Source organism: Carettochelys insculpta, chromosome 11 (assembly GCF_033958435.1).
Source record: "Carettochelys insculpta isolate YL-2023 chromosome 11, ASM3395843v1, whole genome shotgun sequence".
NCBI lineage: Eukaryota > Metazoa > Chordata > Testudines > Carettochelyidae > Carettochelys > Carettochelys insculpta.
The window spans coordinates 27,571,294-27,590,126 of record NC_134147.1 but is presented as its reverse complement, the minus strand read 5'-3'; the positions used below and the strand labels follow the sequence as shown (position 1 = coordinate 27,590,126).

The 18,833-nt window shown below is 43.3% G+C and overlaps 1 protein-coding gene across 5 annotated transcripts in view; it reads right to left on the bottom strand.

Moving 5' to 3' along the window:
- Positions 1–18,833, bottom strand: part of CHCHD6 (coiled-coil-helix-coiled-coil-helix domain containing 6) — a 184,896-nt gene that overhangs the window by 60,844 nt on the left and 105,219 nt on the right. For 3 of the 5 annotated variants that reach the window (XM_075005244.1, XM_075005246.1, XM_075005245.1), the window contains 2 exons: positions 8,700–8,807; positions 4,026–4,161 (listed from right to left, as the gene is read on the bottom strand). In XM_075005244.1, the coding sequence (XP_074861345.1) occupies positions 4,026–4,161; positions 8,700–8,807 (244 nt within the window). The remainder of the gene's footprint in view (positions 1–4,025; positions 4,162–8,699; positions 8,808–18,833) is intronic. The other 2 variants (XM_075005247.1, XM_075005249.1) reach the window with 1 other exon arrangement.

Below are 18,833 nucleotides of genomic sequence, written 5' to 3'. Positions count from 1 at the left end.
CAGTTCTAATTATATGCAAGCTGTGGTAGCTCCACCCCCTGGTGAAACTTGCAGTCAATAAACTAGAGACAATTTGAAGGGACACAATAGAAGCTACCCCTCCTACAGCTTCACTATTATCCCAGCTTTTATTTTGCTCTAAAAGCAGTGATTTTATGCTTTCTTGTCTGAAATTCTGCAGAGACATCAAAACAGACCTAAACTAACAGGAGATGTCATAAGCAAGCCACTCTCAATGTGAACATGCTTCCAAGCACCAAGACACAGCAAACTCAGGATGCTGGTACTCTGACAATGGCGAGTACTTAAGTGGAACAATACACACTAGAGTCAGTATTACGGCTTCTTAGCTCACTATTAGATAAGACTCTAATGGAGATTTGAAACCCAGTTTCATAAAGTGCCTCCCAAGTTCCTCTCCTTTGCTGGGAGAAGGAGGCATTAGAGAAGTAGCCCCATGTTCACTTAGACAAAGTTCTTAACAAGAAGTAACTGGAGAATATTCTCGGTGTCAAAGCCAGTGAAGAGGGGAGTTCCCTTACATTTTCTCTACACACACCTTCACTTCATGCCTGACCACTAGCCTCTGCCCCATCAAGCCCACAAGAGTGAAAACTACTACTAACTTAAGTGGACCCACAGGGTCTTCCACAGTCTGGCACAGGTAACTATATTCATGGCACAGAGATCAAGCCCAAAAGCTCCTTACCTTGTCTCATGATTTCCATCTGGTGAACAGAATTCCCCTTCCACTTGTCCACAAATGTCTCTCTGGGGATGCACTTTTCTAGAGTTGGCTTTGTAGCAACCACATACTGCTGAGACTGGTCATCCTCCTGACCCTGGCAGCTCACCCAACACTGCCTAACTCAGAGTGCCGGAGCCTCTATTGCTCTCTCATTCTCTTCCCTTCACTATTCTGCTGCCTCTTTAGGAGTCCCAGCTCTCGTACTGCCCTCTCCCCTTCACTCCTTCATAAACAGCAGGTCTGCATAACTTCAGTATCATCCCAGTCTCTCTCTGAACTCCCTGGAATCCCAGCAAAGGTCTAGTGGAGGAAGTTTGACCAAGACAGGACAAAGAACCAATTAGGGAAGGAAAATGCCTCATTAAATAGATTTTCAAACAAAGGAGGGTGAAATTAAACTAGTTTAAAACAGAAGAAAGAAGAGAATTATTTATCTATATGTTAATGGGGTGGGGGCACTCACGGCACATGCAGCACTTTCCAATCTGGGAAATTTTCTGAGAGAACACTGGATTTTTTCAAAGGACAGGCTCTGATCAATACAAACATTAGAAGGGCTGGAGGAAGAGTAGTCTACTGTAAACTGCAATTTTCACTCCTGTCAAAGTCCAGCATCTTCCCATCCTTAGTCTAATTTAAATTGTCTGGAGCACCTTCTGCCACCATCGGGGTATCTCAGAGCCTTACGGGATCCATTAAGTAACATCTGATAAGCACTAAAAGATTTTTGGTGATGTACACTAGGGAGAGTAAAGCATTTGCATGCAAACAAACTGGAGTCACCTATACACAGTGGCTGATGGGATGCCAACAATGAATTGTCTAAAAATCAAGCTCAGTTTAAAAACATCATGAAGATATCTTGCTCTTTCCCACTCTTCTCCAATGTGAATCTTACAAATGTGCAGGAGAGCTTGAAGCAAAGGTGCATTTAATAAACAATGTAAAATTAAGAAAAGTCTTTTTTTCTTAATCTTGTAATAAAGAGTCTTTCATGAAATATAGCCAGCAGCCTGGGCCTGAGGCAGTGCATGCATTTTGGGGTTCAGAGGACACCATAAACCAATGGGGTTAAGTGGTTAACCACCACAGGAAGAACTAAACCTGGAGTAATCCAGAGAACTCACTCAAGTTGTAAGAGCTTACACCAGGACTCCATTTGGTCCAGTGTTTTCAGAACCCTTTATCTGACAGATTACAAAGCCAGAAGGCACTATTGTGATTATCTCGTTTGACCTCTTGTATTACACAGGCAACAAGACTTCACTGAATTAATTTATGTTTGAACTCGAGCATATCCTCTGGAAAAACATCCAATCTTGTTTAAGTGTCCAATGTTGGAGAATTCACCACAAATGCTAACCTAAGAGCTCACAGCTACCTCAGCCGTAGCCTCTCTTCCTTCCCAATACATACAGAGATTTCCTGCCACCTTGCTGTCGCCTGCAGCAAATCAATGCAATATGTGCTTCGATACTCTGTCAGCACCTCTATCCAGCAGATTTCCACAACACCAAGGGAAATTTTTTAGCACAGTTCACAGTACACAGGAGTCTCTGGGAACTAAATTTGCCCAGGTATTTGGCTTATAAAGAAAACACACAACTGAAACAAAAAACCACAAATGCCAAGGTAATAGAATCTTTCACTGCCCTCTGCTGTTACCAGTCATTCAGCTTCCAATTTACTCTTTAATAATGTCAGGCTGGGGCGCAAGACTGGCAGCTTCCCAGCCTCTCTCTCAGGCAAGTTAGAGCTGCAGCTTGTGAATATGCTGAAGTTTAATGCAATCTGTCTTCTTGGTAATCACATTCCGTCTGCACTGGGCACAATAAAGACTATTGGTAAATGCATTTGCTAAAGATACACTCACTGAAAAGGCTACAAGCCTGACTTACAGAAGGCAAGAAGGAAGCATTGCCTAACAGAGGACTGGCAAGAGACGTGCTGTGCTCTGCACACAGCAGCAGGGGACAAAGATTGTGCAGCAGCAGCACAGGTCCTGTTTTACTTTAGAGCTGAAGAAGGAAAAGAAACCACATGTTTTGGGAGCTGGTGACTTAAAAGATACCAGAGAAAAGCCCTTTCCCTGGCAGCTTTAACCTTGCTCATTTGCAGACATACAAAGACCTTCTTTGTAAACAGGAAAGAAAAAAATTCCACTAGGACTTGAAACAACATTTGGTTTCATATATCCTGACAATTTTCCCATCTCTTTCTGTCATGGCTTCTTCTGGGAGCTGGCTGGCAGCTTGGTTCATGTTATACTTAAATCAGGCATACAGCTTCCCCTCACAATGCTAATACAAAGAGAGGTTTCCTTCACAACAATCCAAGCTTCTCCCTTTCAGTGCAGGCGATCCAATGAGAAGTATCTTAGTCTCATATTCCCTACAAAGCTTTGATTTTGCCCTTAAGTCCACCCTGCCACAAACTCTTCAAAGAGATGCTCCACCACAGGAGATGGCCCTGTACCTGGAAGGACATTTTCCTCATACACCAGAAATACCACCTGGTATCTTATACCCACTGTCTCACAGACTGTATTTGCCAGGTGAAATCCCTTGGAAGTGTGAATTTCCAGCGGATGCAGTCTGTAAATTGTGCATCTTTTCCATTCCCTTTCTTTTGTTCAAATACTCATGACCTAATTCTTCCAAAGTGCTGAGCAGCCAAACTGATGGGTGTTAATGCACTCTATACCTTTGAAAATGACACCATAAGGGGTGCAGGTTTCCCATGCTGGGCCAGCAATTTGGGGAGACCCTTAACCCCTGACAGAAAACACCTTGGTCTAATTTGCCAATTAACGACACTAACAAGCAGCAGAAAAATAGAAGAGAAGTCCCCCAGTTTAGGGTGCAATACTAGGAGACAGAGCACTTTGAGCTCTGGCCATTCAAAAATGTTATGGATATAGAAAATACTGCTTTGCCACCCCAAATGTGAAGGTGGCCTTGCATGGTTCATTGGAAAGTTTGAAATCTGGGGAAAAGCGACAAGAAGATGCATAAGGAGCTTAACATAAACCAAGTCACATTTTGCACTACTGTCTCAAGGTAGTGCTTCAGAGCATCAGCACCTGCTGCAATTGTGATGGTTCAGCAACCCGTGGGAAGGTGCTGGGAAGAGACAGAGGCCTGTGAACATTCTGACCTTGCCATCAGAACTACAGGAACATGTGAGAAACCACCCCATTAGGGGAAAAAAAACCCAAAACAAAACATGCAGAGAGGACAGCAAAGCCAGCAGGAGGTGATGGCAATGCTCCTGTTACCTTCTGTGCTGCACTAACACAGCGCTGGTACTCCTTGGCCAGCTCTGAGCACCTGAGCACTTCATGCTTGTTTTCTTGGTAGCACTTCAGAATTTGAGACTGCAGTCCTGCACACAGAGGCTCAGTGTTCCTCCGCCTGTGGTGAAAACAGGAACAGGAGGATCTATGACAAACGTAATGTTCATCTACTTACTTCTACTCTCCCAGTTCCCCCACACATACCAACCCCAGCACTGGGCCCACCAAAAACGTCTTCAGAATATAAACTAGCAGTAGGAATAGCACCACCAAAGGAGACACACACCATTAACAATGTCTTCCAGTTGTGGAGTTCAAAGCACTTAGAAAATACATGCCTCAATTTCCCATGAAGTTAGGAAATTATCTCCATTCAACAAGTGGAGAAAGAGAGATTAAATCATTTGCCCAAATCACACACAAAAGTCTTTGTCAGAGCTGGAGGTAACTCCCAGGAATCCAGGGTGAATGACAAGACTCTCCAAAACAATGACTGGTCTACCCTGACAGCAAGAAGAGCATTTGTGACTTGTTGAATAAGCCACCTCATTCTCCAATTTGCGTCACAGCTATTTAAGCACATCACAACAAACAAAAAAGAACTAGCTTGGGTATGTGACTGCAGCTCAAGTAGACAGGCATGAGCTAGCTTTAATTTAGCTGGTGCAATAAAGCTGTGTCAGAGGTTTCAGTATGGCTAGTCCCACAAGCAATTACCCAAGGTTTTGGACAAGCGTGTATAGTCTGCATTGCAGTCCATGATGCTGTGGCTTCACTGCTTCCACATGTCAGCTTGTTAGATTAAAGCTAGCACAGATAGTTTACTCCAGCTGGAGTCATACCTGTGATTCTCATGAATACTTATAGTAGGTGTCTGAAGAGCAGCTATGACTTGTTGAACACACTCTACAATTTAAATTACAGCTATTTAGCTAGTGGCTAAAAAAAGGAGTGAATAGTGCAACTAAATATGTTTATTTTCTGAAGCACTGCATTTTATAGGTGACTTTTACACATACCCAGGGATAATGTAGAATCCTTCTCACATCGTATTAAGATGTGCACGTACACATAATACACAACCAGCAGCAGCAATTCAAATAATGGAGAAAGCAGAGGTGAAATGCCACTATCAAAGATGGTACTTACATACGAAGCAAATCTACACAGGATTTGCACCAGACTTTAAAACTTGTGTGTAAGTGTGAGCACATGTTGAGAGGGTGCACACAGGAAGAAATTCTCAGATGTAACTCACTGCACTGTAAATCTCCACTTTTCCTACACTGCTACATTTGAAATATCTGTCTCTGAACATGAAATCCAGCTTCTCTTTCCACAGCACTTGATCCTACAGCCAAGTTGTAATCCCATGTTATGACATCATATTCATTTCCTGAGCAACAGAAACCTCTGTCATCAATGCATCCTTAGGATTTCAGTGCACAATCATAGGGGCTCTGAACAGGAGTTTGTAGATGTTATATCTCCTGCATTTTCAATGTATTATTTGAGTCATGTTTTTTCCTTCTATGTGGCAAAGAAACTAAAAATCCTGTGCTTCTTGGATCCTTCTGTGATTGTTGGGAAAATGGGGGGAAGGGAGCTCATTTTTTAGATTGTGGGTGCACAAAGGGGGGCACAACGAGGTCAAAATATTCTGTTGGCTCAAAGGCAGGATGCGGATACTTCTCTGAGAAAACTGTACTAGAAGTGCACCACCAGCCTTGATCACATAACTAAATCTCAAGGGCAAAGCGGCACCCTTTATCAGGAACAACATGCCCCACATACCAACCACGGCATGAAAAGTAACAGGAGCATTGCTGTGCTTGGATTAGCCACAGTAACATAACTAGGGTCCCTCTTCACCCCCACATGGTATGGTCTTTAAAATGAAGGCAATTCCTACCTAGGATCCCATGACACTAGACTATGTTCATCATTAAATGAAAAAAAAAATCTTTTAAAAGCCTTCCATAAGTTTGAAATGGAAAAGAACTTGCAGGGAACTTCAGAAACTCATAAGGTCGGCATTTTGCTCTGTCACTGCAATTTTAATATAACTCTAATCAACTCAATGAGTCCTTGGAAACAATACCAAACAGTGCTAGGTCAGGAAATACTACCAAATACCTCAATTCACTGGGAAAGCTAAGACTTCTAAAATTAGGTTTTTAACTCAGCATGTTAAAAAAAACGTTAAGTGTATTTTGTGACTACAACCTACTGGGAGGGCAGGGAGAAAGAAAGATACAATATGTTATGAAATCATTCATCTATATTCACCTGAATTTAACAAGTGCAATATAAACTTCTCAGATAGGTGGTCACATTTTAGAGAGTGCTTGGGTTTCATTTTGCCAGTCTCAGAATGGAGGGTCATTAAGCCCTTATTTGCTGATTCTTCACTTTCACCAGCTATGGCACCTTTCTTCACTAAGATCAATGACAAGTTGGGACACACATGAGCGCTCATGGCACTCTCTTGTGCAGGCTGCACTGCACAGAGTGAAAAAAACCAAAACAAATTACAGAAAGAAGCTGGTGAGATGCTGGCCATTGTCTCCCCCCTGCAAGGAGTGAGAGATCACCCCATATAAAGTGAGAGAGGTTGCCTGGGAAGCAGCTGCATTGCCACTACTTCACAGAGCAGTCAGAAAAGCCATGAGTTTATACAGCAACTGAATTTCAGTTAGGCAGAGTCGTTATAAACACCAGATCCCCGATTCAATAAATTAATATCGGTTTCAAAATGAAAACCAAGACCTCATCTACACACAAGTTGTACAAGTTTAACTAACCAGATTTAGATTGATAAACTAAAGAATAATATACAAAGTCAGTTAAGTCGGTTATTAATTTAAGACAGCGGTTCTCAAACTGTGGGTCACAATTCCATTTTAATAGGGTCACTAGGACTGACTTAGACTCACTATGGCCCCAGGACAAAGCCCAAGGCTCCCCATTCAGGCCAAGGCCCAAGCTTCACCATCCGGCTCCAAAGACAAAGGATGGGAGGGCTTAAATTGCTGGTCCACTTCCTGAGGGCAGTGGGACTTCGGGCTACCACCCATCTGGGGCTTGGGCTGGCTCAGGCTTCTGTCCCTCTTCCTCAGGTTATGCAGTAATATATATGTTTGTCAGAAGGAGGACACAGTGCGATTATGTTTGAGAACCCCTGATTTAAGGCATTCTGCAATTGATTTAACTCCATCTGTTTCTAACCTCACCCAAGTAAATCAGAAGAACTTGTGTTTAGACAAGGCCCCTGCACTCACTCAAAAAAGGAATCTCACAACTGTTAAACAAAACCTTAACATTTTGAACAAGTGTAATCAATGCAGTAAAGTCTGCCTGAGTTTGTACACAGCCTAAAACAATAGCTCTGACAAGAGTGGAGGGTCCCATTTACGAGGTTAGCGGTAACAATTTAGACCCCAGCTCTGGTAACCATCTCTCTGCTGAGCAAAGCATGTCACAGAAGGAGCCAGAAGATCACGAATCTGCATGATCTTCCTCAAATGAAGGCTGATTTGGTGCTGTAAGCACATAGCACCTGGAAGATTCCACCATTTCTTCAACAGCGCTCGATCAGACCTGTGAAGATAAGACACTAGAGGGGAGGAGCCTGGCTCAGGATTACATGTGTACCCCACCCAAGGGGAGGCTCTCCTGGAAAACCCAAATGGGACACCTAAGCTTGTGCCTTCCTGGCCCTACCATGCTCGCTCAAAAAGTGGGTGCTCAGACCGCTCTCATGATGAATGTAGGGCTAAGCAGTTTTTTCCTTTGTTACAATGGCTGCTGCCCTTTTCCTCTGTTCAAGGCTAGTGTAGCCTCAGGCAGACTCCACTCCACTGCTTCCTCTTAGTTCACATTTTAATTGCTGTTTTAAACCTGAGAACTGTAATTGTGGCATCACTGCATGACTAAGCACTGTGACCCCCAGTCTGCCTATGCCTCCACCTGGTGCTTCTCAGAGAGGTTTCTCCACACCCCTGAGAGGGAGCCAAGACTGAAGAGCCTAGTAGAATCCAGCAGAAAGCCATACAGTGGGCACCTCCATAATCCAAGGAGCGCGATACCCCATTTTGACCCCTGAATTACCTGTTCTCCCCAGTTGGAGCCTACTAGCTGTAGCTGACTTTTTGTGAGAAAGGCAGCATTCCAGCCTCTGCACTGGGCTACTACTGGTAAAAACAGAGCGTTCAACAAAAAGGCGTGTGGTGCACTGACATCTGGGGCTTCTCCCCCCACCCCCGCATTTTTTTGGGAAGGTTTAAAGCTCACTCTGTTTTTAAAAAGGAAAAACGTAGTCCTTTTAAAAAAAGACTCTCCTGGCTCCAGAGAATGCTAGGCTCTTAGACCTTGCTTAACATATTGAGTTATAATTCCAACAGTGTTTCTAATACCGATATATGGCATTCCCATAGGCAAAGGGATAAAGAACAGGAGGAAGGGTTGCAAGGTTAGAGGCCTGAACAATGCCCCATGAAGAAAAATGAAACATTGTAATATGAAAAGCTAAGTTAATAAACTATTCCTTCATCTGTGTATCAGACAAGGTATTAGTCAACAGGTGGAAAGAGGAACAGCAGAGACTAGAAATAACTCATTAGTTATGCTGCTCTCATCAAACTGGGGAAAACAAACCTTTGCTTCTCTGCTGTCCAATGAGAAGGAAGGCTGTGTACACATGAAATCCAGGATTTCAGATCCTCTTCTCCCCCTCCCACTGAGTAAGCTAAATCAGGTCTTTGTCTGGAAAAAAAGGGAAAGGTTTTCTTAAACGAAACAAAGGGCATCTCTCTCTTTGCCATCCCTTGAGGTAAGCATGGAGCCAAAGAGATCTTGCTGCATTTCGACGCACTGAGAGTTACCAATTCCTATCTCCTTCCGTGTATTCCCTTTATTTAATAAATGAAATCTCATCAACTTATCCTTCTTCTATTATCACTGCTGACATCAATCTGATAATATTGGCTTGGCGTGGAATCGTGCTATTATATGTCCTCCTGATATTTAATTTAAGAGAAACGTCTGCAGTGGGGCGAATATGTGAAGCAAGCTTTTTATTACTGGCAGCAGTAAGGACGCCGGGAGTGAATTAGACATTCATCTTAGTCAGGACCAATCTAGTGGCTCAGAAGAGGTTTTCTCCTTAACCCACTCTTGGCTGTTCAACAGTGGCAGGTAACTGCTGTTTCAGCCAACAGCTGCATTCATCTGTCTTGGCAAATTCATCTCTGTGAATATAAACCCAATGAAGAAGTGCAGGGTGCCTGGGAAGTTAAAGCAAGTTCCTAAAGAATTTCCACCATAACTTCTGAACTAGTAAAAACATGTTTGTCAGTTAATACAAAAATTAACACTTCTCCCTCCCCCATATGAATATGTATACTGAGACAGCCAGCTATTGCAGGGATCGAATAAGGCAAGATCCTTGAGACATAGGCCCCATAGGCAGGTGCAGGAACAAGGCAGTGCAACAGGCCACAGAAGGAAGTCTACAAAGCAAAGATCTTTCAAAATAACTATCCTTCTACACACGCAACTGCTATTTTGAATAATTTTGAAATTGCAATTGGCTTATTTCAAAAATTAGTAAGCCTCATTCTATGAGGAGCAGCACCTATTTCTAAATATGGGGTGTTAATACAGGGAGTAGAGCCTATTTCAAAATAAACCATAGTGAGTCCAAAGGATCTATTTAGAAATAAGCTCTATTGTGTGTAGACACTATATTTCAAAACAGCTAAATGTTATTTCAAAATGCGTGCAGCAGTGTTATTTCAAAATAAGGCATTCCAGAATAGCTCTTCTGGAATAGCTTATTTTGAAAGAAGGCTGCTGTGTAGACATATCCAGAGAAGTACCCTGTGGATTGCTGGTGGAAGGCTGCTTCCTTTAGGAGCAAGGTGATGGTTTAGGATTGGGAGGCGGAGAAGAGGATGCTCTTCTGCCTCTAGAAAGAAGAGACGAAATGTTTGCATGGTGATACAAGGTTTAACAAGAAGAGACCATCGCAGGAGAGTTCAAGGGTGTCTGGTGCACAACATTTTGGTAGAGACAAGCACTATTTAATCTTAAAATTAGCTCCGGGGTTAACAGCACTCAAAAAAACCAGGGCTGTAAATGCTGGAGTTAGAGAGAATGACAGGAGGCCATTCTGTTCTAAAGATTAATGAAAACATACTCATTTCTCCTCAGTCAGAGAAGGGAGACCAGTCCATTCACTGTCTGTACAAATCCCTGTTGCCGCACCATACACCACTCCAGCCATAGATTTGGTACCTAACTTTCCACAGATTCGAGTTTTCAGATGTGGGATTTTGGTTCAGACCCTGCTTTCCACCCTTCTGTGACAGAACTCCCAACCCTTCAAGTCAGTTGTTTAAATAAAGAGTAGACTCTGGTACATCCCACAACTGTGGCCAACCCTCCACCCAGCCTCCTCAAAAACCCCTAATTCTTAATGGTAATTGACAATGTTTTCTCCTGTGGCTAAATATACAGCAGCAAAGTAAAAATCTAGCCTTATCGATTTAGGCCACAGCAGTCCAGAGAGCAGTGCAGAAAAGCTATTTCCTGATGGCCACTGTAAACTAGGCCAGTGGTGTCCAATGGGAAATGAAAGATCGCCACGCTTGTGATTGGCATCTTTCCATATTCCCCACAGCTCACCCACCCACCCCAGCCAGGCTCTCCCAGGTCCCTCCCCCGCAAATAAATGCCCTCCCCAAGAAGCAGGCTCCTCCACTCCACAGGCAGACTCCCTCAGCCCCCCTCCAACACCCAAATAAATGCTGGCAGCTCACCAGAGCAGCCAGAGTCACCACTGTGATTACAAACGAGTTTCAGGGGGAGGAGATCAAATCATAGACATATCCGTGCATCTTACTTAGGAAAAAGCCCAGGGCTAAGATACCAGGTAGTGAGAGAGATCAAGAATGAGGTGCACTGACAGAGCTGCAGAAGAGCCCAGGCACAGTTAGCTCAGGGTGTTGCAGGTCAGGATTGACATGCCCCGGTAACTTCTACACCGTGAACTGAAGTTGTGACTCCCAGTTTGCACAGACATACTCACATCAGCTCTCAGTGAGCTGGTATTCTAAAAACCATTATGTAACTGAGGTAGCATAGCAATGAGCAGTGGTACAAGCTAGTTGTGTTATGTACAAAGCTGCCTGAACTCAGTGGACACATGCTTGGCACTAGGGACATCCCTTTGGGGGTGCAGGGCTTGGAAGGCATCAGTCTTTGTTTCTAATCTACCAGAGGGTGCTCTCCCCTTTGGCTCTGCCCACACCCCACTCCCACTCCACCCCTTACTATTGCTTCACCCCACCCTCCTTCCTCTTGTTCCAACTCTTCCCATCCAGTTCCACCCCTCCCCCAGAGATCTGCTCCCTCACGCTTTCCTATCTGCCTTCCAACACTTCCTGACACCTCAATACAACCAATCAGCAGCAGATGGAAGGTGCTGGGAGGGAGGATGGGGGAGGCACTGATCCGCAGAAGCCACTGGGGTAGGGGGAGAAGCATTGATAGGGGACCGTCTGATGGGTGCTAAGCAGTTTTTTTTTCCTGTGGGTGAGCCAGATCCAGAGCAACCACAGAATCAGCACCTCTGGATGCTTCTGCACAAGCCCCACATAACATATACACACTGAAGCACAGGTCCTGGATCCATTGCCCTGTTTATATATACCCAAGGGACACCTCTGCTTAGTACAGCCAGTCCATGCCACCACTTACTGCTGCCAGTACCCTACACAACTACATTTGGGGTGCTGTCTTGATGGGAGCAAGTGCTAGGACATCTGGAGGAACTGAGAATAACTTGGTGGGATGTTTTGGCATACAAGGCATACTGTGAGTACAGTATTCCAGAGCAGGCGTTTTGGTGCAATGGGCAGATATGGTGGTATATTGTAGTATGATACTGCACATATGCAAAAACCTATAAGCAGCTAGCTGACCAGAAAAACTGCATTCTCCCTTTGGTAGTATTGGGATGTCACAGACAGCTTCTCTTTAACAAGTCAGGCAAATAATTCTGGAAGAATACACTGAATGGGACACAAAAGATTTCTTCTTTTCTGACTACTGCATCCCTGTCATTTACAGCCAAAAATTAAACACAGTTGAAGCATTTCATTCCTAAATAAACTTTCCACTGCAGAGAAAAAAGCTGTGGAAACTACATGGGAAGCTGTCAGCTTGTGATCAAGCAGGACTACAGGACGCTGCAACATCACAAACCCAGCATCATGACCTCACTATTTCCTTTGGAATTCACTGCCCCAGCACGTCACTTCAATAACACAGCTAGAATTAAAAAGGGGGCAGTCATTTGGTGACTGCTTTAGCAGGAGTATTGCATGGTTGATATGAACAAATCTCTTTAATTTCTGCCTTCCATAATTCAATAACATTCTATTACATATACTAAGATGAGTTACCCAAATTGCATGTTTCAGAGCATAAACTCTACAGTCAAGAAGAAAACACTCCTGCTCTCTCTCAAGTATTCAAGAACACCATTTAACTGATCTGATTTCATCTTCCTCCAAAGCATCAGGACAGGACACTGCTGTGGATTGGTCTTTACTTCTGCCCAGCGTGGTAAGCAATCTACTATGACAAATACTGTGTTATACCAAATAAGATGACAAGCTGGACCGAAACAGAGAAAACCACTACCACCTCCTGGGACATCTCATGAGGGTAGTGCCATTAAGATATTTTCAAGCTCAGATAACTAAATTCTGTGTCCTGGAATTCCCTCTGCCATTTCCTTTGGGTATGATATGCTGCTTTACCTCCAGTCAGCATGAACAGTTGTGCTATACTGCAATTAAACAGCTGCTACATTCCACCCCAGAGATAGCTGCATGTCAGTGGTGAGTGAAGTGATTAACATATTCTAGTGGTGCTACTGTTAAGGTTATGCTGTGTTACCTGTTTAAAGGTGTATCTTTCTATGTTCTCCAAAATCCGTATGCGCAGTTAGTTTATTTGAAATTTAGTGTACCTCAGAAGGGTGCAGATGGAGAAAAAAGGTGGGTGTTAGTGATCAAAACATAGAGTTATTTGAACCAAGGGTTTGAGAGATATAAGACCACACTAATAGCCATTTAAATGAAAAAATCTTGTAGGTGAGGTTTTGGTGGTTTTGTACACAGGGATCAAACCTACTGATGTGATTCAGATCAAAAAAATCTCGATCTGTCAAGGAGTTAGTGTATGGTACTCACCAGAAGCACTGACTTTCTAATGTGCTGTGGGGTGGGTGACATCCTCAGCTCTGGGCCAGGTCCTGCCCACATGCCACCTCTTTCTCCCTAAGCCCTTCCACATTTATCCCCATTTTGCCCAGCCCTCACTCCTCCCCCCTCAGCACTTCCTGCATGTTCTGGTCCAGAACAACTAATCTGTGTTGAGTGGGAGGCACTGGGAGGAAGGGGAGGAGCAGGGGGGCAACCCACCTTTCCCCCCCTCATCTGCACCTATGTCATCCACGAAACATTCAGGGAATCTAACATAAATATGTGCATTTTCTTCATATTGCACATGCATCAATACAGAAAAACAGCTAGAGAGGGGTTTCCATGCCCACCACTTCATATGCTTTAAACTCAATGCTTGTAAGTGCCTCTCTAAAATCTGCAGTTTGCAGTGTTGTTGTAGATATGTTGGTCCAAGGAGATTAGAAAGACAAGGCGGGTGAGGCAATATTTTTTATTGGTGAAAGAGACGAGCACCATGTAGCACAAAAGCCCACCTCTCTCACCAAGAGAGTTGGTCCAATGAAAGATATTACCTCAATCCCCTTGTCTTTCTGAAAAACAATGTTTAGATTTTCAAGTACTTTGAAATTCATCGTGCCCCATGAGAGCACAGGATACTATTACTGATCCAAGGGGTTCTTGAGTTACTGACCTTCTATATACCAATTTCCTCCTGCTATCTTGTCTGTTAAACTCAGGGTACGTCTACTCTGCAGACACTTGTGCCAGGCCTGTGCCTACTGACTCTGACTCATGTGGTTGTTTAATTGCAATGCAGAATATTACAGCCCTCAGGAGACTGATCATCTATCTGTCACAAGAAGAGAACAGAAGAGATTGAGGTGCAGCTATGCCCAAAGCCCCTGCAATACAGATAATCCCAGCAGGTGATCCATACTGCAGAAAAAATGGAAAAACCTCACAGGCCACTGCTAGTCTGGCTTGGGGGAAAAGTCCTTTATGAATCCACACATGGCAGTCAGTTAAGCCCTGAGCATGTGAGCAAGAATCAGCCAGCTCAGCCTGTGAGAGACAGAATGCATGGTGCCACCTCAGAGGCCAGGCCCACCATATTCAGACCTCTATCTCCAGCCACTGCTGTCTCCTATGCTTCAGAGGATGAAGGCCACCACAACCTGTACTCACAGGGTACATTGTGGTGGAAAGGAGAGAGAGGAAATGAGGGAGAGCCACACTTCCTGACTCCTGCAGGTAACCAGCTGAAACCTTTAAACAGCAGTTATTATGAAAACAAAACACAAACTAGAAAGGATTTTAGGTATCACCATCAGCAACCCCGCCATACAATTACACTCATTAGTTTGCCCATCGCTTTTTTAAAATTAAGTAGTTTGCCCCCATTACTCCTATTAGGATCTTATTTCAGCACCTCATACCTTTGATGCTCCAGTTGTCAGTGACAAAACTGGAACCAGAATGGATGGTTCCTGACCCCCCATACTGTGCTCAGCCCATAATACTATACTACATCCTGTCCTCTAACGTGCCTTCTTAACCTCATTAAACATAAGCAACCGTTCTCCATTTCACTAATGAGTGCCTCAGAAGACTCCAGTTTACACTTCAGTCTGGTATGCTAGAGAAAGTCAAAGTAACTTGAGTGACTGACCAATATAATCTCTATAACTGTGGACACTTGTGTTATCTGCTGGATGCCAATACTCTCAAACTGCACAAAAAGGAGGATGACATGGCCCCATCCCATTGAGCCTGCAAACTAGGTAACTATTCATCTCTACTGGCATTTTGCAGAGCAGATGGCAAGTTGTGTGGTATAATAGAAAAGACTTTTTCACAGGCAATTCAAATGTATATTTTGACGTAAATTCTTTACTAGTGATGAATGTAAGATATTGACTTTGGAGGAACACTGCCAGTTTTGAAGCGGAAAGGAAAATTACAGCCTGTTCTTTTTCTTGCCAGGAGATACTGAAGTTAACAGAACTGCATCTAATTCTTGCAAACACCACACACCATTTCATCCAAACGTGCCAAGTTACTAAGGTTGACAAGCAAAGATGAAGAGTCTAAAGTTAGCAGCCAAATGGCCTTTGGAAGCCAAACAGGAATGAGTCAGAACCTTGTTGCTGGAAGGAGCTCTTTGAATCAGAAAAGGTGGATGGCTGAGCTCCCACAAGACAGAATACAATACAGCAAGCAGTAACTGCATCCGAAACACAATCTAGCCCTCCAGGTGACCCAAACATGGATTTAAAAGATAAACAACAACACTGAAGAACATTAAGGACCTCAGATCCAGAACACAATGTGTAAGCTCACTGAATGCACGAATTACCCACACGAAGAACACAAAATGCTGTGATGGTCAGTGCTACAGCATTTAAGGGTAACTGCCTCCTCAGAAAAGCTACACTGATATAGATTTTAAAATTACAAAAGCAACCTTTATTTATTGTACTTACAAGACCTGAGCTCAGCCTCAGAGGAGTTTGTGATGTTCTCACAATGCTAAAGAGATAGCTTTTTTGCAGTGATACCCTCTCCATCATAAATTTAGACTGCTCCCTATGTGGACAAAAGGTGCCTAAGCACTGTAGCAGCTTTCTATACAGTGTATGCTTCACCCACCACTAAAATACAAGCATTTGTGTGGTAGACATGACGACCACAGCCACACTAGATACATTATATATGCTATGCTACAATAGTGTATCCCACTGAAGCTTCAAGTGAAACTGAGACAGAATTAAGTTATCTAAATTAGAATTCAGATAAGAAACTGGAGCTAATCACCTCATCTTAAAGACCCCGGGACAGTTTCTGCAATCTAACATCTTACTTCTCCTGCATAAGATGATGCTGTCAGCCCCATAGCTCGCCATACCTACATTATGTTGTGTGATTTACTCACTAAATGACTGTATCACCATTCACCCACCATTTTAAGTACTAGAAACATTGTGGTTGCAGGAAACACACAAAGCATTGCACTCAGGTCTTGGCAGGCAATGCAATCTCAACAAAGTATTTAAAGAACACAATGCAGAATTCTGTGGCATCTTAAAGACTAACAGATTTATTTGGGTATAAGCTTTTGCACGTAAAACATTATCAAATTCATCAGACTGGAGCCACTGCATTTAATGAAGTGGATTTTGCCCACAAAAGCTTATGCCCAAATAAATCAGTTAGTCTTTAAGGTGCTACACGATTTCTCGTTTTTGTGGATATAGACTAACATGGCTACCCCTCTGAGACTTAAAGAACACAGGAAATTGCAACAGAAAACAATTCAAGTCAACATGGCTTTCAATAAATAGGAACCTATATGCTTTCAAACAGGCACCAAAAGCCTCTCTTGAAAGATAACATGACCTACACCAACTTCAGGGTGATTGCCTTCAGCTATTAATTTCAGTTACAGGCAGCTCCAGTACATTACTGCCTACTGCCAAAATACTCTGTCCAAGAACCCTATGGACTTTATCCCTATGGACCTCTCTGCAGTCAGTAAGGTCTCCCAAGTGCTGCATTTTTTGCCAAATTAGACTTAGGCCTAGAGGCTTGGCTGCAAAGCAGATGGTGTATGTGTCCCATCATGTAGGAAAGACAATCTCCAGGGTTGACCTCAGGACACAGGGAAGAAACAGGAAGTGAGGATGGGTGAGGTGAACCAAACTTCAGCAGGCCTATGTATAGTGAGATTAAGCTGAAGGTCTACTGATGGTGAAGTTTCATAGTTAAAGGAACTTTACGCAGCAAGCTACTGAGTGTACTACTGTTTACATGAAAATTTATTTCAGCTGAAGAACTTTGATCATCCACAAAGTGCTCACTGGAGAATGAAGCTATAAAGTAATCTCACATCCTCTACAAGGAAAGGAAGGGTGAAACCAATAACATCATGCAGCTTGGACACTGGTCTTTGGGGAGACACCTCACCATGCTGGAGGCTTGTGCAGCTATGGCTTGGCTATCATTTCTGCAGGAGACAGCGGTTCAGGGCACATACTGGAATATACAACCTTTAATCTTCATACATCTGTATCTCTCTCCTTAATGCCCTCTCATACCCTCCAACATCACTTACCCTTGTTTCTATCACCTCATGAGGAAAATTTAACATTCAATAATAAATAGAAGCATCTCCAATACTCAGCATGTAATTCAGAAGCATGAACACAATTACTGTTCCAAATAGCAACACTGCCCTTGAAATCAGTTGTTAGTGAATTAATGACCAGTTTGTTAGGATTATTGCCTCAGCTTGGCCTTTGGCTGCTAATTAGCAAACAAGTCATTAATTCACTGGTTACAAGTGGTTTCTGAGGAATTATTGCTTCTGACAGGTTTCATTCACCACCTTTTTGAAGTGCTTCTTCAGATGACCTGAGCCTCGTAGCAGCCTTGGGCCATCACCATCACACAGAAAGGCAGCTCCAAGCATCCAGTGCTGGCCAACCTGAGGTCAGGAATCAATATGCAGAGCACCTTTCCTGGGATAGGTAGGAAAAGGCTTTAAAAGTCGCTAATATGGAGTCAAGTAGAAAAACTACATGCAGGTGAGTCTCAAACATTTGCAACTGAAAAGTTCTTGTTTCATTCATGCTGCTTTCCCACTGCACAATCCCCAAACCAACCATGTAAATGCTCTGGCTCCATTTTCACTTTTGTTGATGAAATCTGTGTCTTGCAGTAAACTTGAGCTGCCAGTTGAGTGCAAGACCGTGAAATCAATGTATAGCTGAACAGAGTTTAACAATGGTCCCCCTCAAACAGTAATGAAAATGGGTAAGTGCTAGTATAAATGGGCAAACTACCTTCAACTCCATTTAAGAAAGGTTAATTAATACTTTTTTCTATAAAGTCTGGCTCACACTTTCTGCAATGGCATTAAAATCAGTACTATCCCATCTACTCTAGCACGTGTACCATTTTACAAATCACTTTGTGAGAACATATTCCTCAAGGCCAGTTTCAGCAATACTTCAAGTTCCTGTCGCAGACCAGGTTTGGAAGCACAAAAGGTCACTGCAGTGAAGGCCAAGCTGTGAGGGAATCCCTTTATATGAAAAGCATGTGAAACAATCACTGAAGGCAGAGCTGAGAACAACCAGTGTCAGTGGAGTTGTGGGGGAAAAGGGGAAGAAAGCCAGACACTTTCTCTGTGGATAACAGTCTTGCTCGTACCTCAATACAAAGCAAGGATGAGCTCCAAAGAGTAACTTTCAGAGAGACAACACCAGCTACCATCTCCCTATCACTTGGACCCTTAATTTCAGAAGTGTACGAACCTATTAGTCTAACGACAGGAAAAATACCACAGTAATTTTGCTTGAAGCCCACCACGTTCCTGCCTCTCCTTGTGCTTCAGTACTGTCCACTTAATGTCTGCTTCAGAATTCAGAGGCTAGGTTCAAGTAAAGTGGACAGGAACAGATGCATGCGCAGACCTCTCTGGGTAGAAATCTATGGAGCTAATTAAAAATTGCCCTGTGTCAGACTGAGCCAA